The sequence below is a fragment of the Vigna umbellata genome, chromosome 7 (assembly GCF_029865625.1).
Source record: "Vigna umbellata cultivar VRB3 chromosome 7, Vumbellata_1.0, whole genome shotgun sequence".
Classification (NCBI taxonomy): domain Eukaryota; kingdom Viridiplantae; phylum Streptophyta; class Magnoliopsida; order Fabales; family Fabaceae; genus Vigna; species Vigna umbellata.
The window spans coordinates 38,886,816-38,901,808 of record NC_142171.1 but is presented as its reverse complement, the minus strand read 5'-3'; the positions used below and the strand labels follow the sequence as shown (position 1 = coordinate 38,901,808).

At 32.7% G+C, this 14,993-nt stretch overlaps 3 protein-coding genes across 5 annotated transcripts; 2 read left to right on the top strand and 1 right to left on the bottom strand.

Moving 5' to 3' along the window:
* The first annotated feature begins 105 nt into the window (after positions 1-105).
* Positions 106-3,084, top strand: LOC124844356 (uncharacterized). Of its 3 annotated transcripts, XR_015781008.1 has the most exons (3): positions 106-241; positions 671-1,178; positions 2,430-3,084. XR_015781008.1 is itself a non-coding variant. In XM_088095020.1 (2 exons), exon 2 carries the CDS (start codon positions 703-705, stop codon positions 1,117-1,119), a length of 417 nt encoding a protein of 138 aa, XP_087951146.1. In that variant the 5' UTR covers positions 106-241; positions 679-702; the 3' UTR covers positions 1,120-1,347. The 3 variants fall into 3 exon arrangements, 2 of the variants coding, with proteins under 2 accessions (XP_087951146.1, XP_087951145.1); XM_088095020.1 differs by lacking the exon at positions 2,430-3,084 and having other exon boundaries at positions 679-1,347; XM_088095019.1 differs by lacking the exon at positions 2,430-3,084 and having other exon boundaries at positions 671-1,347.
* A 477-nt stretch (positions 3,085-3,561) lies between these two features.
* Positions 3,562-7,357, top strand: LOC124844361 (uncharacterized). The gene is made up of 6 exons (XM_088095018.1): positions 3,562-3,702; positions 3,868-3,923; positions 5,456-5,579; positions 5,683-5,789; positions 6,909-6,978; positions 7,088-7,357. Exons 1-6 carry the CDS (start codon positions 3,621-3,623, stop codon positions 7,189-7,191), a joined length of 543 nt encoding a protein of 180 aa, XP_087951144.1. The 5' UTR covers positions 3,562-3,620; the 3' UTR covers positions 7,192-7,357.
* A 1,664-nt stretch (positions 7,358-9,021) lies between these two features.
* LOC148195957 (uncharacterized) lies at positions 9,022-9,549 on the bottom strand. The gene has a single exon (XM_088093832.1). It carries the CDS (start codon positions 9,517-9,519, stop codon positions 9,259-9,261), a length of 261 nt encoding a protein of 86 aa, XP_087949958.1. The 5' UTR covers positions 9,520-9,549; the 3' UTR covers positions 9,022-9,258.
* Positions 9,550-14,993: the final 5,444 nt, after the last annotated feature.

Genomic DNA, 14,993 nt, shown 5'->3' with positions numbered 1-14,993 from the left:
TAAAACTTGGTACACTTTTGTTAAACCAACTAAGACCTTACGTAAATTAACAAATATATATATATATATATATATATATATATATATGGAAAATGTTTTCTTAACTACTGATAAACTTTTATGTGGCATAATAACTGAAGATAAAAGGAAGAGGGGAATTTGATCTTGCCCGAACCAAACCCTAGCTCTCATTTCTTCCCTCTTCAGCCAGTGGAATCTGCAGAGCAGCAATCACCAGCAGGTAGTTTTACACATTTTCTTCTGTTACATAGCGCTTCCTTTTGCTGCTCTAAGGAACTATTCTCTTTGTACGGAAGATGCAATGGAAAATGAAGTTTGAATCAGTAATTATATTAACGACCACCGGAAACAGAAGTTTCACTGTTTTTTCTATTTGTGTTGCAGTGTTTCTCATGTTTTTGGCATGATTTATGAGCAATTACGATGTAGACCTTTTCCCAATAATTTCTGTTAATGTTGTTGACTTTATGTTTTGTCCTCTTTTTTCTCTTCTCATTGTCGATCCATGTTGTTTCTTTCGTGCATCATTCATTGATTATTTAAGTGCCTCCTGCATTGTGGATTTCAACACTTAATTGAAATTGGTAATTGGGAATGCTTTTGGTCTTGTTGCTATACTATCTTTAGCTTGGTCTCAACTCCTTGTCAGTTTTGTAGCATTTGTTTTGTTGGGGGCAGACCATGGATGACTTGTTTGATTCTTCGTTGAACTTGGAGGACACCCATTACAAGGAAGGCTACGATGAAGGCCGGAGTCACGGCCTTGTCGCTGGCAAGGAAGAAGCCAGACAGGTTGGCCTCAAGGTTGGTTTTGAGATTGGAGAGGAGCTTGGTTTCTATAGGGGTTGTGTTGACATATGGGCTTCGGCACTTCTGCTTGATCCGACTTGTTTCTCTCCACGGGCCAAAACAATTATTGGCCAGATGGAGGAGTTGATTGGGAAATACCCTCTCATGGATCCGGAAAATGTACAAGTGCAAGAGATCATGGATAGCCTGAGGATCAAGTTCAAGTTGGTTTGTTCTTCTTTGCATGTCAAACTTGAGTATAGTGGCTATCCAAAGTCTTCTACAGAGGCCAATGATATTCAGTTTTGAGCTGCTTATGATTTTTCAGTCTTGTAGAGATACCAGTGTGTAGAGATACACTTAGCTGGGTAAGTTGATGAACAAATTGCATATTATCATTTCTATAGACAGTTTAATAAGCCAATGTATTAAATAGTTATTTTATATTAAAAATTATAATGTATACCTTGCTTATGAACATAATCTTGATAAGTCTTGTAGAGAATGTTATTCAAGAATGACCACTTTCTTTTGTTATTTTTGTGCTTAGTTGTTAGAATTGTGTGATTTGTTCATATGGCTTAGTAAGCGAAGGTTCATATCATCTGATGAGTGACAAGTGGCTTTGAATTATATGAACGTGCATTAATTGTTTCAAACTCTATATCACTGATATGAATCACACATTTCAACCATATTTTTTTCTTTCAATTGTTACTCTCTTTTGTTAACTATAAAAAAACCTGAGAAGCCAAATAACCTGTTGAATGGAAAGGAACACTATTACACTAACGCACCCTCTTTGATTATTCCTTTATCTGATTTTTCTTCTTCTTTTAAAGTAGGGGTTTTTCTTTTCTGTCACTCACTAATGTGTTGTAGTTGCTTTGGTGACATCACGAGTGATTTTGGGCAATGAATTTTTTTATCTGGGCTCAGCCTAAGGCCTATTTTCATTTGTCTCAAAGAATCTTTGGTTAACTTTTCAAAGGGAGAAAGAATGCAAATGATTATTTGAAAGGTGAAAATTGAGTTAAGATGAGTTTCATGGGCATGCATTATTGATGGAGACAGTAAACCGTTCTCATAAATGTGAAGGAGGATATTTGGTTTTTGATCCATCCATGACACTAGCTATCTGAGAAAAGTGGGTGTTTGAGTACACTATTTTACATTTTACCATTAATAAAATTATAAATAAGTCTGTGAAGTTTCAGGTGTCTTAATATCAATTGTTGAATCATGTGATTTATGTTGACGATATGGAAGTTAACTGATTTATGCACACAATTCAAAGTTTGCTTGTTAAGGTGTATCAAATTGATAGCAAATTGTGGACATTAACACTTATGCACAAAAATAACAAAAACACACGTTTCTTGTATAAATATTCTCTACAAAACATGTCTAGAATACATAACCAATCATACATCATTATTTTTAATATGAAGTAGTTATGTAGTACAATGATTTGTACTAATGTTTATAAAATTCTAATGGGTAATTTGTTTTTCGAACCCGACTTTTCTTGAAGAAAGTTTAGAAAAGTAAATAGTGGTTAAAAAAATCTAAACTAAACATTGTTTGATGCAAGGCTTTTGGATGGCCATTTTAAACAGGCTTGACATGCAGTGAAAATCAAATTATTTTGAATTGGAGTAATCTCATGCAATTGAAGATTTAAGGACCCAGGAAAGGTTTATTTTGCATAAACTCCTCCCTTTGTGAAACATTTGCTTTGGCCCATGGATAGCAGCTGGTCTGGTTGCATAGAGGTCTAGACGTTGACAATCTGTTGAATCTGAACTCCTTGCCTACCTTGAAGTCATCTTTAAGGCCATTCTTCCTGTCTCTTCCGCACTGGTGATATGCCAAGTTTTAGTAGGTCTGCTCGGAATGAATTGAAGAATAAGTGTCATCGATGGTTATACTATTCATAACCTGCTCCAACAGAACTTATGCTGCAAAGCTAACAAGAGTTGAGAACAATTTAAAACTAACGTGGCATTGCAATGAGACCAAATCTTTATTATCAATTAACAGATAAGCCAATATACATTAGGATTGTTGCTGCAAGGTTTGCCTCTAAATCAGACATGATCTATCATACCATGACTAGAAAGCAAAATGTTGATTTCTATCTTGAGCTTCGGACAATCGATTTTGTGTGATTCTGATATATCACATTATTAACACAATACAAGGATAAAATGAATAGTCTTGGAAGATGTTACCCCGATTATTTTTATATGAGCATCACAACATTTGATGTTTGGATATTGCTTGAAATTATAGTTGGCCTTGACATACAGTTTAGCTATGATGTGTTTTAAATCATGGATAGGGGCTGGCCCCAGAAGCGTTTCGCTTTAAGTTCATATTGGTTTTAGTTTACTCTTTATATGCGGATCCATTGTTTTTAATGTATTTAATGTAATCTCAATGTACTTCTGTTACGAACTTGGGAATGAATTGAGAGAAATTGATCAAAACAAACAATGAAGTTGAACAATTATATTTAAGCATTGAAAACAGTACACTTATCTCTCTTGTGAGGATTTTCCTTTTAGAAAGAGCTAGTATTCAATATACAAATATTATTGGATATTAATGGATCCCCCACCCTTAAGTTCACCTAACTATTTGTCACTAACTCGCGCCCTCTGCCCTACTAAACTAATATTCTAACTATTGGAACCAACTGTGCCTTTCTCACATTCCTAACAAATTCTCATATTTTCTTGCAGTTAGAATTGGAGCAGCTTGATAAGGAAGTCGGGTGATCTGCAATACAAGGTGTGAAAACAAAGATGCAGAATAGAAAATTGGCTTCTGGAAGGCCCTCTGGAACTGATGGCTCTGATTACTCCTTCCGGATGGTTGTTGATTCAAGTTAGCTTCACCTTTTCCTTAATCTCTCTGTATTTTCTTTTATTAATTTATGATATACATATTTTTAATACCGTTGCAGTTAATTTATTCTATGGCTTAGCTTTTAGCTATATCTTATTTTGTTAATATTCTCATTGGTTTTTGTTTTGATGTTATACCATTTAGGGTATCAACTAGTTGCAAAGGGGAAGAAACGCCTCTCTCTGCACTTTATCATCGAGGTATCTTGGGTTTTATTTATTTTTTTGTGGTTATTGGATTTCTGTATCAATGGCATTGTATGTTCTGTGAGGGCTTTTGTCATGGTTATTGATTGTAGATTTTTAAATGAAATATTTTTCACCAGTTTTAGTGTGTTTAGTTTAAATGAGTAACAACTCTGATTTAGTTCGAATTGCTTTTATGCTATTTTGGAGAATGGTTCTGATTTATAAAATTAACAAATTAATTATTCTATAAAGGAATAGAATTACCCACTAAAGCCCCCAGACTATCGATCAAAAGTTTCCAAGAACAGTCACCAACCTACCAAACCTTCCGCAGAAACCACATGGATAACCACCCCGACCAGTACCAGGGAATCAAACCGCCAGGCCACAACTTCAATAATCAATTTTATGTATATCCTGTGTTGGCCCTTGAAGATTCTGTTGTGACTATCTCAGCTCAGAATCTGTTCTGATCCAAAAATTAACAGCAGAGGAAAATTTTGAGCGTTTAATTGTTACTTCATGTTAATACTTTTTTGAGTTTCCAATGATTTTGTACATCTAGTTATGTTACAACTTTTATACTCTTGCCTTATGGTGATTTTGGGTATTTGTTTGATATTGTTGGGAAGTCCCATGTCGACTAGAATAAGACTAATTTAGAATATATATATGTGGGTGCAAACCTCCCTTTACAAGCTGATTTTGTGGAGTTAAATTAGGTTTAAAGTCCACTTCTTGACTATCAGAGCTATGATTTAGAGTCTATCCTAACGAAATTTGTGTTTGTTGGACATTCATTCCACTAGCTGTTAGACTGGATCACCCATTAATTTCTAGTCTCATGCACAAGATGTATATATCTCGGCGTGAAGGGCTGTGTTGGATCGGTTTTGTGGGGTTGAGTTTCCATTTCTTAACCAATACAATTGAAAAAGGGGATGGGTATGGCAGCTCAATATAACGGGTTTCTTGCCTGGGTAACATGATGTTGTTTGAGATCTTTAGATAGAAGGCTTTCTTACTGAAATTTCTGGATATGCAGTTCTCTACTAATTGATTATGTTCTTTCCTTTTAAAAGAAAACATTTTAAAAAGTTCGCCTTGCTTTGATTCGTGAGTTACAGCTCTACAGGACATGTATATTTTCCTACACTGGACTAGACTTGACAAAATTATCAAAGCAATTTTATTAACTCGAATATGGGCGTATGCTTTTATTAATGAAAAACATTTATTAACTTTTATGTGTACTCATGCACTAATGTAGTTGAACTTTTTTTGGGTGGCTATTCAAACTACACAGTTCATAATGAGTGTTTTTATGGAGTAAAGGATTCATGTTATGAAATTGTAATGCTTGTGAGCCAGAAGTTCTATACGTCATTCTCAACTTTCTAAATCCTAGTTCATAGCCATGTCAAACTGTTGTTTCTGATTGCACATGCTGACTCTAACTATTCCTGGAGAATCTGTATTCTCTAATTGTTGACATCTTTTGGTTTTGTCTAATATATGTTAAAATTTGAAATTGTTCCCTGCAGGCTGCGTTGCTATTTATAGGATCAATATTTGCATATTTTCCAGGAATAGAAGCAGATACTCCAAACACAGTGGCCTATTCGTCTGTTTTTGTTAGTGTTGTTTCACTAATCATTGGGAATATAGGTTGGTATATGGCTAAAGCCAGAGTTATTTTTTGTTTCCTATGTATCATATCAAGCTTTTTATCTGAACCTTTTAAGTAAGCCATCTCTAAATTTTGTGACAGGCAGAAGACGCAGTCGACCTGGTTTATTGAGATTTTATGCTATCGTATCCTCCATTGCAATGCTTCTCTTGGATGTTTCTCTTGCAAAGAAACATCTGCTGCTAAAGGTAAATATCTTAGTGTTTCACCCGCGATTTTTTAACAAAAACTTCATTAACTATGAAGAAAGAAACATGCCAACTAAGAAGTAAACATCTTGGTTGAAACTAAATTCTAATTTGTTCTTGATAACGTCAGTTCTAGCTGGTTCTTGTTTTTTGGTAATAATTCTTATTCTTGTTAATATTAGTCATCTTCATCATTGCATGGGGATTCAAACCAGTCGTGTTCAACAAGTATTTCAAATTTGGGGTATCTATTTCACGTATTTAATAATATTCCTGTGATTACTTTTACTGGGAATATGATTCCCATCAAAGATATTTTGTAAGTATGTGTGATTAGTTGGGATATTTTTAATTTTATTCTAATTAAAAAAAGGTATTATAAAGTGACACCGGGAAGTTATTTTAGAAAATAATTTACATTCTACACGAGGATAAGAAAAAACGGAAAGCGTGTGTAATATGGATTCCTGGGAATGATTAATGTTTCGAACTAATTTTTATAACTTTTACCAAATATGAAAATGTTACATCCCACTAATATTTCTGGGAATAATTTTGTAAGACTTGAAACAAACACAGTAGTCTTGGTAAAAGTTTCCTTCTAACAAAAAGTTACTGGTACTTACATTTTTAAATTTGGACTGCTGAGGGTCAACTCTAAGTAATCTCATGTGCATTGGTGTCTACTTTGAATTTATTTGTGAAGTTTCTACTTTTTCTTGCTTTTGTCAGCTCGTTCCTCTGTCCCCTCGTTTTTTTTTTTGTCTAAGCCTCTTTTTCTTCCAGAGACATAGCAAGTGTTTGAACCTTACTTTTATATGACATTTCTTTGTTTAATTTTTTTTTGTTGCCCTTTTGAATTACATCTTTTGCTTCCAACGATCCCGCAAAAGATGTATGGCTTAAAACCTGCACTTATATTACAAAGGAGTACATAAGTAAATTTATTGCACCAGCTTATTGGCTGTACAATTTATGAAAGTATTATACATCACAGATTTTATTGTGTTAACTTGTAACAAAGTTACATATACACATAAGTGCATTGTTACACAAGTATATGTTTGGAAATTGTTCTCTTTCTAAATACAATTATCATTGCATGGAACTCTTATGTAGGCCATCCAGGATTCTAAACTTTGGAGAGCAGGGAAGTATGATGTCAATGATCTATCTCATTTTCAAATTGGCAAGTTTCTTTTCAAATTCTAAATATGCTGTTCTTATTGTGCAAATTGGTGTCTTAATTTGATCATTTGTAGTAATAATCAGGCTCACAGGGCTTTACATCTTTGCAGGCTTGGTGTTATATCTAGTCACCTTATCTGTGCTCAAGCTTTGTACTGTCAAAGCAGTTGTTTCACTTCTTTTTAACATGGCTCCACCCAAGAAAACCTCTTAGCCCCATCAACTGTTATTTGGGGTCTAAATCCAATTTTCTGTCATTGATCTTTATGTGACTATCTTTTCTGAGAGATGTTGAGGTCAGCTGAGAGATATTACTGAACATTTTTAAGACGTTTGTTAACTATATAGTATTTTCTGATAGTGTTTATTTGTTTTGAGTATTACGCTGGAGCATGTTAACATAATTTTCTCTATACAAACTTCTAGGAGAAAAGAATAAGAAAACAGATAAAGTGAGTTATTCATTAATTAAAAATATTTTCTACATAATCTAACTTGTAAATAGTCACTTATATAATTTCACTAAATTTTATTTTTTAAACTTGGTTTTTAAGGTAATTTTAAATAAGTGTACTTCATCTTTGGAAAAGTTTGTGAAAATATTGGCTTAGAACGTCTCACACAAAATATTGTTAAAAAGAAATGCATAATTTAAAATGTTTTTTTTTTTCATATCTGCTATGATGCAACAGTTACAATAATGAGTGCAGTGGCAACAAAAGTTTGAAAGAGGTATTTTAATATTTGGTATTAGTAGGGAAATGCAATTAATAAGGTGTTAATGTAATTTACTCTAAAGCCGAGTTAACATGGTTCACAAGACTTTTGTATAACAAAAAAAATTGGATAAAAATGTTATTTCAATCAATTTTAGAGGGTTTTGTGGGAGATAACTCTTAAAAAAAAACTTTTTGGCTATCAATCTGAAAATAATTCTTTGATTATCTTATTAAATTCATAGATGATGGTGCAGACATCTGTTTAAAGTCTTCAAAAATTAAGTGTAAAAATAGATTAACAATAATTTATTTAAATATGTTAGACTTATTTATAATTAGAAGTATACGGATTAATTTATTAGGGATTGAACTTAAAAATGTATTAGTTCAACCTAACTTATATTTTGATAAATTATATATTTTTTAATCTGTCTGATTTTATCATGGATCAATAATTTGAATGAATTAACTCATTTAAAATTTTTTTGTTCTTTTAATTTATTTTATATTATAAGACAATTAACAGTAAATAATTATAATAAAAATTTATAAAATTGAAAAAATAAAATAAAAAAGGATTGTTTTCAGAGATACAAACAACTCACTTTCATATAAATTACATTTTTAATATCTGAAATTTGGAATAATGTGAATTTAGTGTCTCGAATTGAAAAAAATATCTTTTTAATTTCTCGAAAATTGAAAAAAAAAATATTTTAGTTTTTAAACTATAAATTTAAGAAATTAAAATAGATTTAATATCTAGAATTTAAAATTGTTTATTCCTTCATTTAATATTTAAGCACTAAAACTATATATATAATGTTAGTGATTATATATATAATTTAGCGCTTAAATATAAAACTTAAGAAATTATAATGAACTTTAAACCTAGACCTAAAATTCTAAATCTCAGATGAGAAAAAACATAATTAAATAAATTTTCAATTTTGAGAAAAAACAGTGTTTAAATCGGAGGATCAAAAGAGAGTTAAATTCCAAATCTCAGATGAGAAACATAATTAATCTATATTTTAAAACTTGATATTGTTTTTGAACTACTTCTATATGATTATGATCTTCAAAATATGATTTGTATATGATTATCATCTTCAAAATGTGACAGTTTTTATAAAGTTCGACCAAGAACTGGGAGGGGAAGTAAGAAATGGTTGCATTTTGAAGAATGAAAATAATTGCATTTCATTAGAAGTCATATTCTGTTCTTTATTATGGAACAATAATTGCATGTTTTTCTCCCTAAAATGACTGAGATACGTGTTTAATAATGTGCACGAACATTGCTAACTTTGTCTCACAAGTAATTAAAAATAAAGGAACACTGATACATATGATTCACTTTTTCTCAAGTAGTCATCTGAACATTGTAATACGAACTTAACAAAACACGTAAATACGTATTTTCTTTACTATTCATTAGCAAAAGATTCTCACATAAAAATTTCCAACATAGCTTAAAAGCCTGTGCAGTAATAACACAGCAATACTGAATCATGTCTAGAAAAAGGAACATTGAAAAGAAGGCACGCAAGTGTATATGGCTACATTCTATGAGATGCAACATTCTTGAAACGCATGAAGCTAAAGTTGAGCCTTCCAAAGGTAGTAGCATATGAAATGAACAAGAGTATTGCAAGTATGGGAGACAACATGAGGAGAAACTGCAAGTAAATGACTGTGTAATTTGAGAGCCACAACAAGCTGAAAACAATGCCAAATATGACAACCAAATGAAAATTTGGAGAAGTTGAGGAAACAGTAGTGGCCATGGTGTTTGTGTTTTTGGGAGAGAACCATCCCATTTTCACTCTCTTGTTTGTTTCTCACTCCACAACATCATAAGCACATCATAAGAACATCAAAGGTTTATATAAGAGTTTATGAGGTTCTGTTGTTGCTGCAGATATTTGAGTGGTTTTGGCACATATTCTTTGAGTGTCACTTTTATCTGTTCAGTAATATCTTTTCCTTTTTTTGTTCTTGCAAGTTTTTCCTGCCATGACTATTTTGTTGATGAACAATGGATTATCATGATTTCCACATTTCTACACACCCAAAGGCTTCAAAAGGGGACTTCTTTTCCAAGTGAATCTTTAACTTACTTCTTCTCATCACTCTGCACTTTCACAACAAAAAGAAAAAGTGAAACTTTACTTTTCTCTTGTCTTTCCTAACAAGATTAGTCAAAATTTGTGTTACCTTTATACATTAACATTGATATAAACTGTTTAGAACGACATTCAGGGAAGCGAGTGATATTTTAAAAAATGTTACATCTCTTCAATTCATTCTCAAAAGATAAAACTAATATTAGGCAATAATTCGTGATTTGTTCTTTTTAATTTGTACGAGAAACCTATCATATTTTCTAGCGACAAAATATCAAACACAACAAATATTAGAATTAATTTACGAATTAATTTTATTATGTAATTAAAATATTATAATGGATCAAATGTGATTTAGTATAATATAAGAATTTATTAGTTATTATGAAAACTTATAACAAAATAAAATAAAGATAAAATAAAAGTTAACTTGATAGATATTACATTATAAAAGGAATTAAAGTTATGTTATTAGCTATAAGGTTCTTTCAAAGAAAGCTATAAAAAAAGTGATAAGAAAAACATAAAAGTAAAGAGATAAATTGAAAAACAAACAAGAACGTATTTTTCTATTGGGTCTCTTATACATTAATATTAATATTCTTTTATATTTTATGTATTTTAATACTTCAGAACCATGACTCTTAAATTTTTTGAAAAAAATTTAAAACAAGAAAACTATAAATTAATTAATTTACACATGTGTTTATGCTGAAATGGGACGAGGATAATGCCGAACGTCCTCCTGTCACTGCCGAGCATTTTGCTGATCCGAGCGTCCTACCTCTCCAAGCTCCAGTTATCCGAACACCGAATGGAGGGCGACCTGCAGAAGACACTCTGACGCTCAAGTCAGAATTTTTCTCTATAGGCCTTTATAATTTAGTAATGAGTAAAACGTGAGTTTACCTCAAACCTAAACCCTTATTTATAGAGTTTAAAGAAATCTGACCAATTAATTTACCTCTTAATGGTCATTAATGCAAACCGTAATTGTTTAACGGTAGTCGTTGTCACATTTATTGTGCCTTAACTATGCTCAACGGTTGTCTAGACCGAATGGCTTTAAAACGTTTTCTTGAATGTATACTGCTTGCAATCTATGGCCCTTACCAATCGGTCAAACTCGAGCCCATAGTAACATAAGCCCCCCAAGCCCTAGCAAAGTCTTTAGATGTTTGCGTAGGGTTTCCAAGTCATTTCCGACCGGCTTAAGGCCTCATGGACTGTGACCAACACCTCAACCCCAACGGTTGTCGGTGTTACCAATAAGGAGTATTGGTAAATCTTGAAGAAAATTGTTTTGATGATGCTGCAAGAAGTTTTAGTTGAAGAAGATATTAGAATTATTTAAAAGCAATTTGTAGAAATTAAATATTGTAGGAAAGTCTTGTAAACTTTGTAAAACTTGCATTTTTAACTGCAATAATCGATTATGGAATGGCAATAATCGATTATCACAAAGTCATCCAGGAATAATCGATTATCACCTCATATAATCGACTATCACATTTTTTGAAAAACCTGTAACGGACTTGAATAATCGATTATCACTTATAATAATCGATTATTCGTGGCAGTTGAGACTTAACCTTAGATATTCAGAACAGCTGGCTATATATTCGGTTTCTGTGAAGTTCAAATGAAGATAATTGTTGAACAGAAGCTCTTGCAAAATACTATTTGTCAGAGGAAGTTCTCAGAAGCTATAGTTCAAGTTCCCTTCCTTGGTCTCGTGAACAGGAGGGGCTCGCGTTTCGTGTTTCGATAGTCGGAGCAAGCTCTCTTCGAGTTAGCAAGGTGCTCTGCCTGGTCTCGTGAATAGGAGAAGCTCGCGTTTCGTTTGTCGATAGTCGGAGCGGTTCTCTTCGAGTTGGCAGAGTGTTCTTCTTCCGGTTCGTTCGTCGAAGGAAGGTTTATTTATCTGTTTTATTCACTATTTGTTGTAATATGTGAAACATCCTTTTAGTGGAACTGTTAATCACTTTTTATAGTGATTAACAACTGGATGTAGATTTTGTTGAATCGAACCAATATAAAAATTACTCGTGTGATTTTCTATTCCCTACATTTTTTATCTTTTACGCATATCAACTGTTCGATAAATTTTTTGAAAGAAAATCGATTTTCTAAAAACAGACAAATTTATTTTAAAAAGGTGACCGAACACGCTTTCTGCTACTCTAAGCTTTATTCCGTTGCGTTACACTCTGTCTGGTACCAATCAACAATTGGTATCAGAGCTTGCTTTGATAGTTTTTCAAAATTTGCGAAAATGGTCGGTCACAACCAACACCTTGTATATGCCGAGGGTGCTTCTATTAACAGACCACCACTTTTTACTGGTGATAACTATGCGTTCTGGAAAGTCATAATGGAAATTTTTATGGGGTCTGTTGACAGAGGCATCTGGGAAGCTGTACAAAATGGTCCTTATATTCCTAAAAACAAAGTTGAAGGTGTAGAAGTAGAAAAACCATTTTTTGAGTGGACTAATGAAGAAAATAGACGAGCCCAGTTTGATATTAAAGCTCGTAATATTATTTCATCTGCTGTTGTGCTTGATGAATTTTATAGAATTTTAGTGTGTAAGATAGCACAGGAAATGTGGGAAGTTCTCAAAGTCACACATGAAGGAACATAGGACGTGAAACGTGCAAGGAAGAACACTCTCATTCAGGAGTATGAGATGTTCAGAATGCAACCTGGAGAAACAATTTCTGATGTCCAAAAGCGTTTCACTCACATAGTGAACCACTTGACAGGGTTGGGTAAGACTTTTGATACTGATGAATTGAATGTAAAAATTTTGAAATCATTGGACAGGTCGTGGCAACCAAAGGTGACTGTCATCTCTAAGTCTCAAAATCTCACTCAAATGTCAATGCCAATTTTGTTTGGGAAACTCCGTGAGCATGAGCTTGAGTTGAGAAGATTGACGGCTGAAGAAGATCAAGGCAAAAGAAAGACACTAGCCTTCAAGTCCGAGATCTCCAAAGGAAAGAACTCTAAAATGATTGAAGATGATGATTCTGATGATGAGGAAAACATGAGCCTCATGATAAAGAAATTTGCCAAGTTTATGAAGGCAAAAGGAAAGGACAAATTTCGTAAAGAAAGGAGAGAAAATCAAGAATCTCCTTCAAGTGTTAAATGCTATGGATGTGGAGAAAGAGGGCACATGAAAACTGAATGTCCAAAGAATAAGAAAAGTGAAGAAAAGAAAGAAAGGAAATTCCCAAAGAAGAAGAAAGCTTACATAGCTTGGGAAGACAATGCATCTAGCTCAACAAGCTCAAATGATTCAGATGAAGAAGCCAATATTTGTCTAATGGCTGACTCAGAAGATACTGAAAGCCAAGTAAGTGATTCCAGCTTTGAATCTACTGAATTAGACTTGCGAAAGGCCTTTTGTGAATTGTTGATTGAATCTGAAAAACTTGATGCTGCACATAAAAAACTTAAGAAAGAGCACAATGAATTAAAATTGAATTATGAAAAGTTGCTTGATGATGAAGTTGTCTTAAGAAATAAAGTTAGTTCTTTAGAAACAAAATTATCTTATGCAAATGCTACTGTTGAACCTGTTGAATGCTTGTCTTGTAAGAGTCATATGTTTGATATTGACATACTTGAAAACTTACATGCAAAGGAAACCAAGACTAATTCACATGCTAAGACAAACCTTAATAGAAGCAGTGTTGAAAATAGAAATATGCATCAAATAAATAAGTCCAAAGTAAGAAGAATTCGTAGAGTTTGGGTTGAAAAAGGGACTTTTGTTAAAAACAAAGTAAGTAATGCTTGTTGTTTTTAGTGTATGAAGCATAGACACACATCAAACAAATGCAACATTAAACATTTTGGTGTTCCAAATGGTAAATATGCATGGGTTAAAGTTGTGAAATGATTTATACTCGCATGAACTAACCCCAAGGACCCATAATTAGATTGGGGACCTAAAACTCTTGCTAATTTGTTTTGTAGGAATCTACTAAGTCAAAGAAGTCATTGTGGTATCTTGACAGTGGATGTTTAAGACACATGACCGGTGACAAGAAAAGATTCATCTCTTTTGAGAAGAAAAAGCAAGGATTTGTGACTTATGGGGATAACAACAAAGGTTGAATCATGGGTACCAGAGACATTGAAGGAGGAAATACATTGGCTATAAGAGATGTGCTATATGTTGAAGGCCTCAAGCATAACCTCTTAAGCATAAGTCAATTATACGATAAAGGTCTCAAGATAACTTTTGAAAGTGATAAATGCACTGTTTACTTTAAAGATTCTACTGATATTGCTTTGCAAGGTGTTAGGCATAACAATATTTATTTGATTGATATTGAAAGTGCATCTAATCATAGTATAACATGCTTAGTTGTTAAAGAAGAAAATCCTTGGCTATGGCATAAAAGAGCTGTACATATTCATATGCAACATTTGAATAAATTGATTTCAAAAGATCTTGTGATTGGTTTGCCTAAACTGAAATTTGAAAAAGACAAATTATGCACTGCATGTCAAAAAGGTAAACAAACCAAATCTTCATTTTCATCCAAAAGCATGATTTCAACATCAAAACCTTTAGAACTTTTGCATATGGACTTATTTGGTTCATCTAGAATTAAAAGTTTTGGTGGAAATTACTATGCTCTTGTAATTGTTGATGATTACACAAGATTCACTTGGACCTTCTTTTTAAATTTGAAAAGTGAAGCTTTCAAAGCCTTTAAATCTTTTGCAAACATATTCAAAATGTAAAAGACTTGAAAATCAAAACATTGAGAAGTGATCATGGTGGAGAATTTGAAAATGAATCTTTTGAAAAATTTTGTGAAGAATATGGCATAGCACATAACTTTTCTGCACCTAGAACTCCCCAACAAAATGGTGTTGTTGAAAGGAAAAATAGATCATTAGAAGAATTAGCTAGAACCCTTATGAATGAATCTAATGTGCCAAAATATTTTTGGGCTGATGCAGTTAGTACTGCTTGTTATGTGTTAAACAAGATGCTTATTAGGCCAATTCTGAAATTAACTCCATATGAACTGTTGAATGGTAGAAAACCAAATGTATCTCACTTAAAAATATTTGGGTGCAAATGCTTTGTCTTGAATAATGGAAAAGATAATCTAGGTAAATTTGATGCAAAATCTGATGAA

What these genes read in the sequence shown, in the direction of transcription:
- LOC124844361 (XM_088095018.1), top strand. Translation starts at nt 3,621, where the DNA reads ATGCAGAATAGAAAATTGGCTTCTGGAAGGCCCTCTGGAACTGATGGC. An exon ending in ACTAATCATTGGGAATATAG is followed by an intron (nt 5,580 to 5,682) that starts GTTGGTATATGG and finishes ATTTTGTGACAG; the next exon opens with GCAGAAGACGCAGTCGACCT. An exon ending in AGAAACATCTGCTGCTAAAG is followed by an intron (nt 5,790 to 6,908) that starts GTAAATATCTTA and finishes ACTCTTATGTAG; the next exon opens with GCCATCCAGGATTCTAAACT.
- LOC148195957 (XM_088093832.1), bottom strand. Translation starts at nt 9,519, where the DNA reads ATGGGATGGTTCTCTCCCAAAAACACAAACACCATGGCCACTACTGTT.
- LOC124844356 (XM_088095020.1), top strand. Translation starts at nt 703, where the DNA reads ATGGATGACTTGTTTGATTCTTCGTTGAACTTGGAGGACACCCATTAC.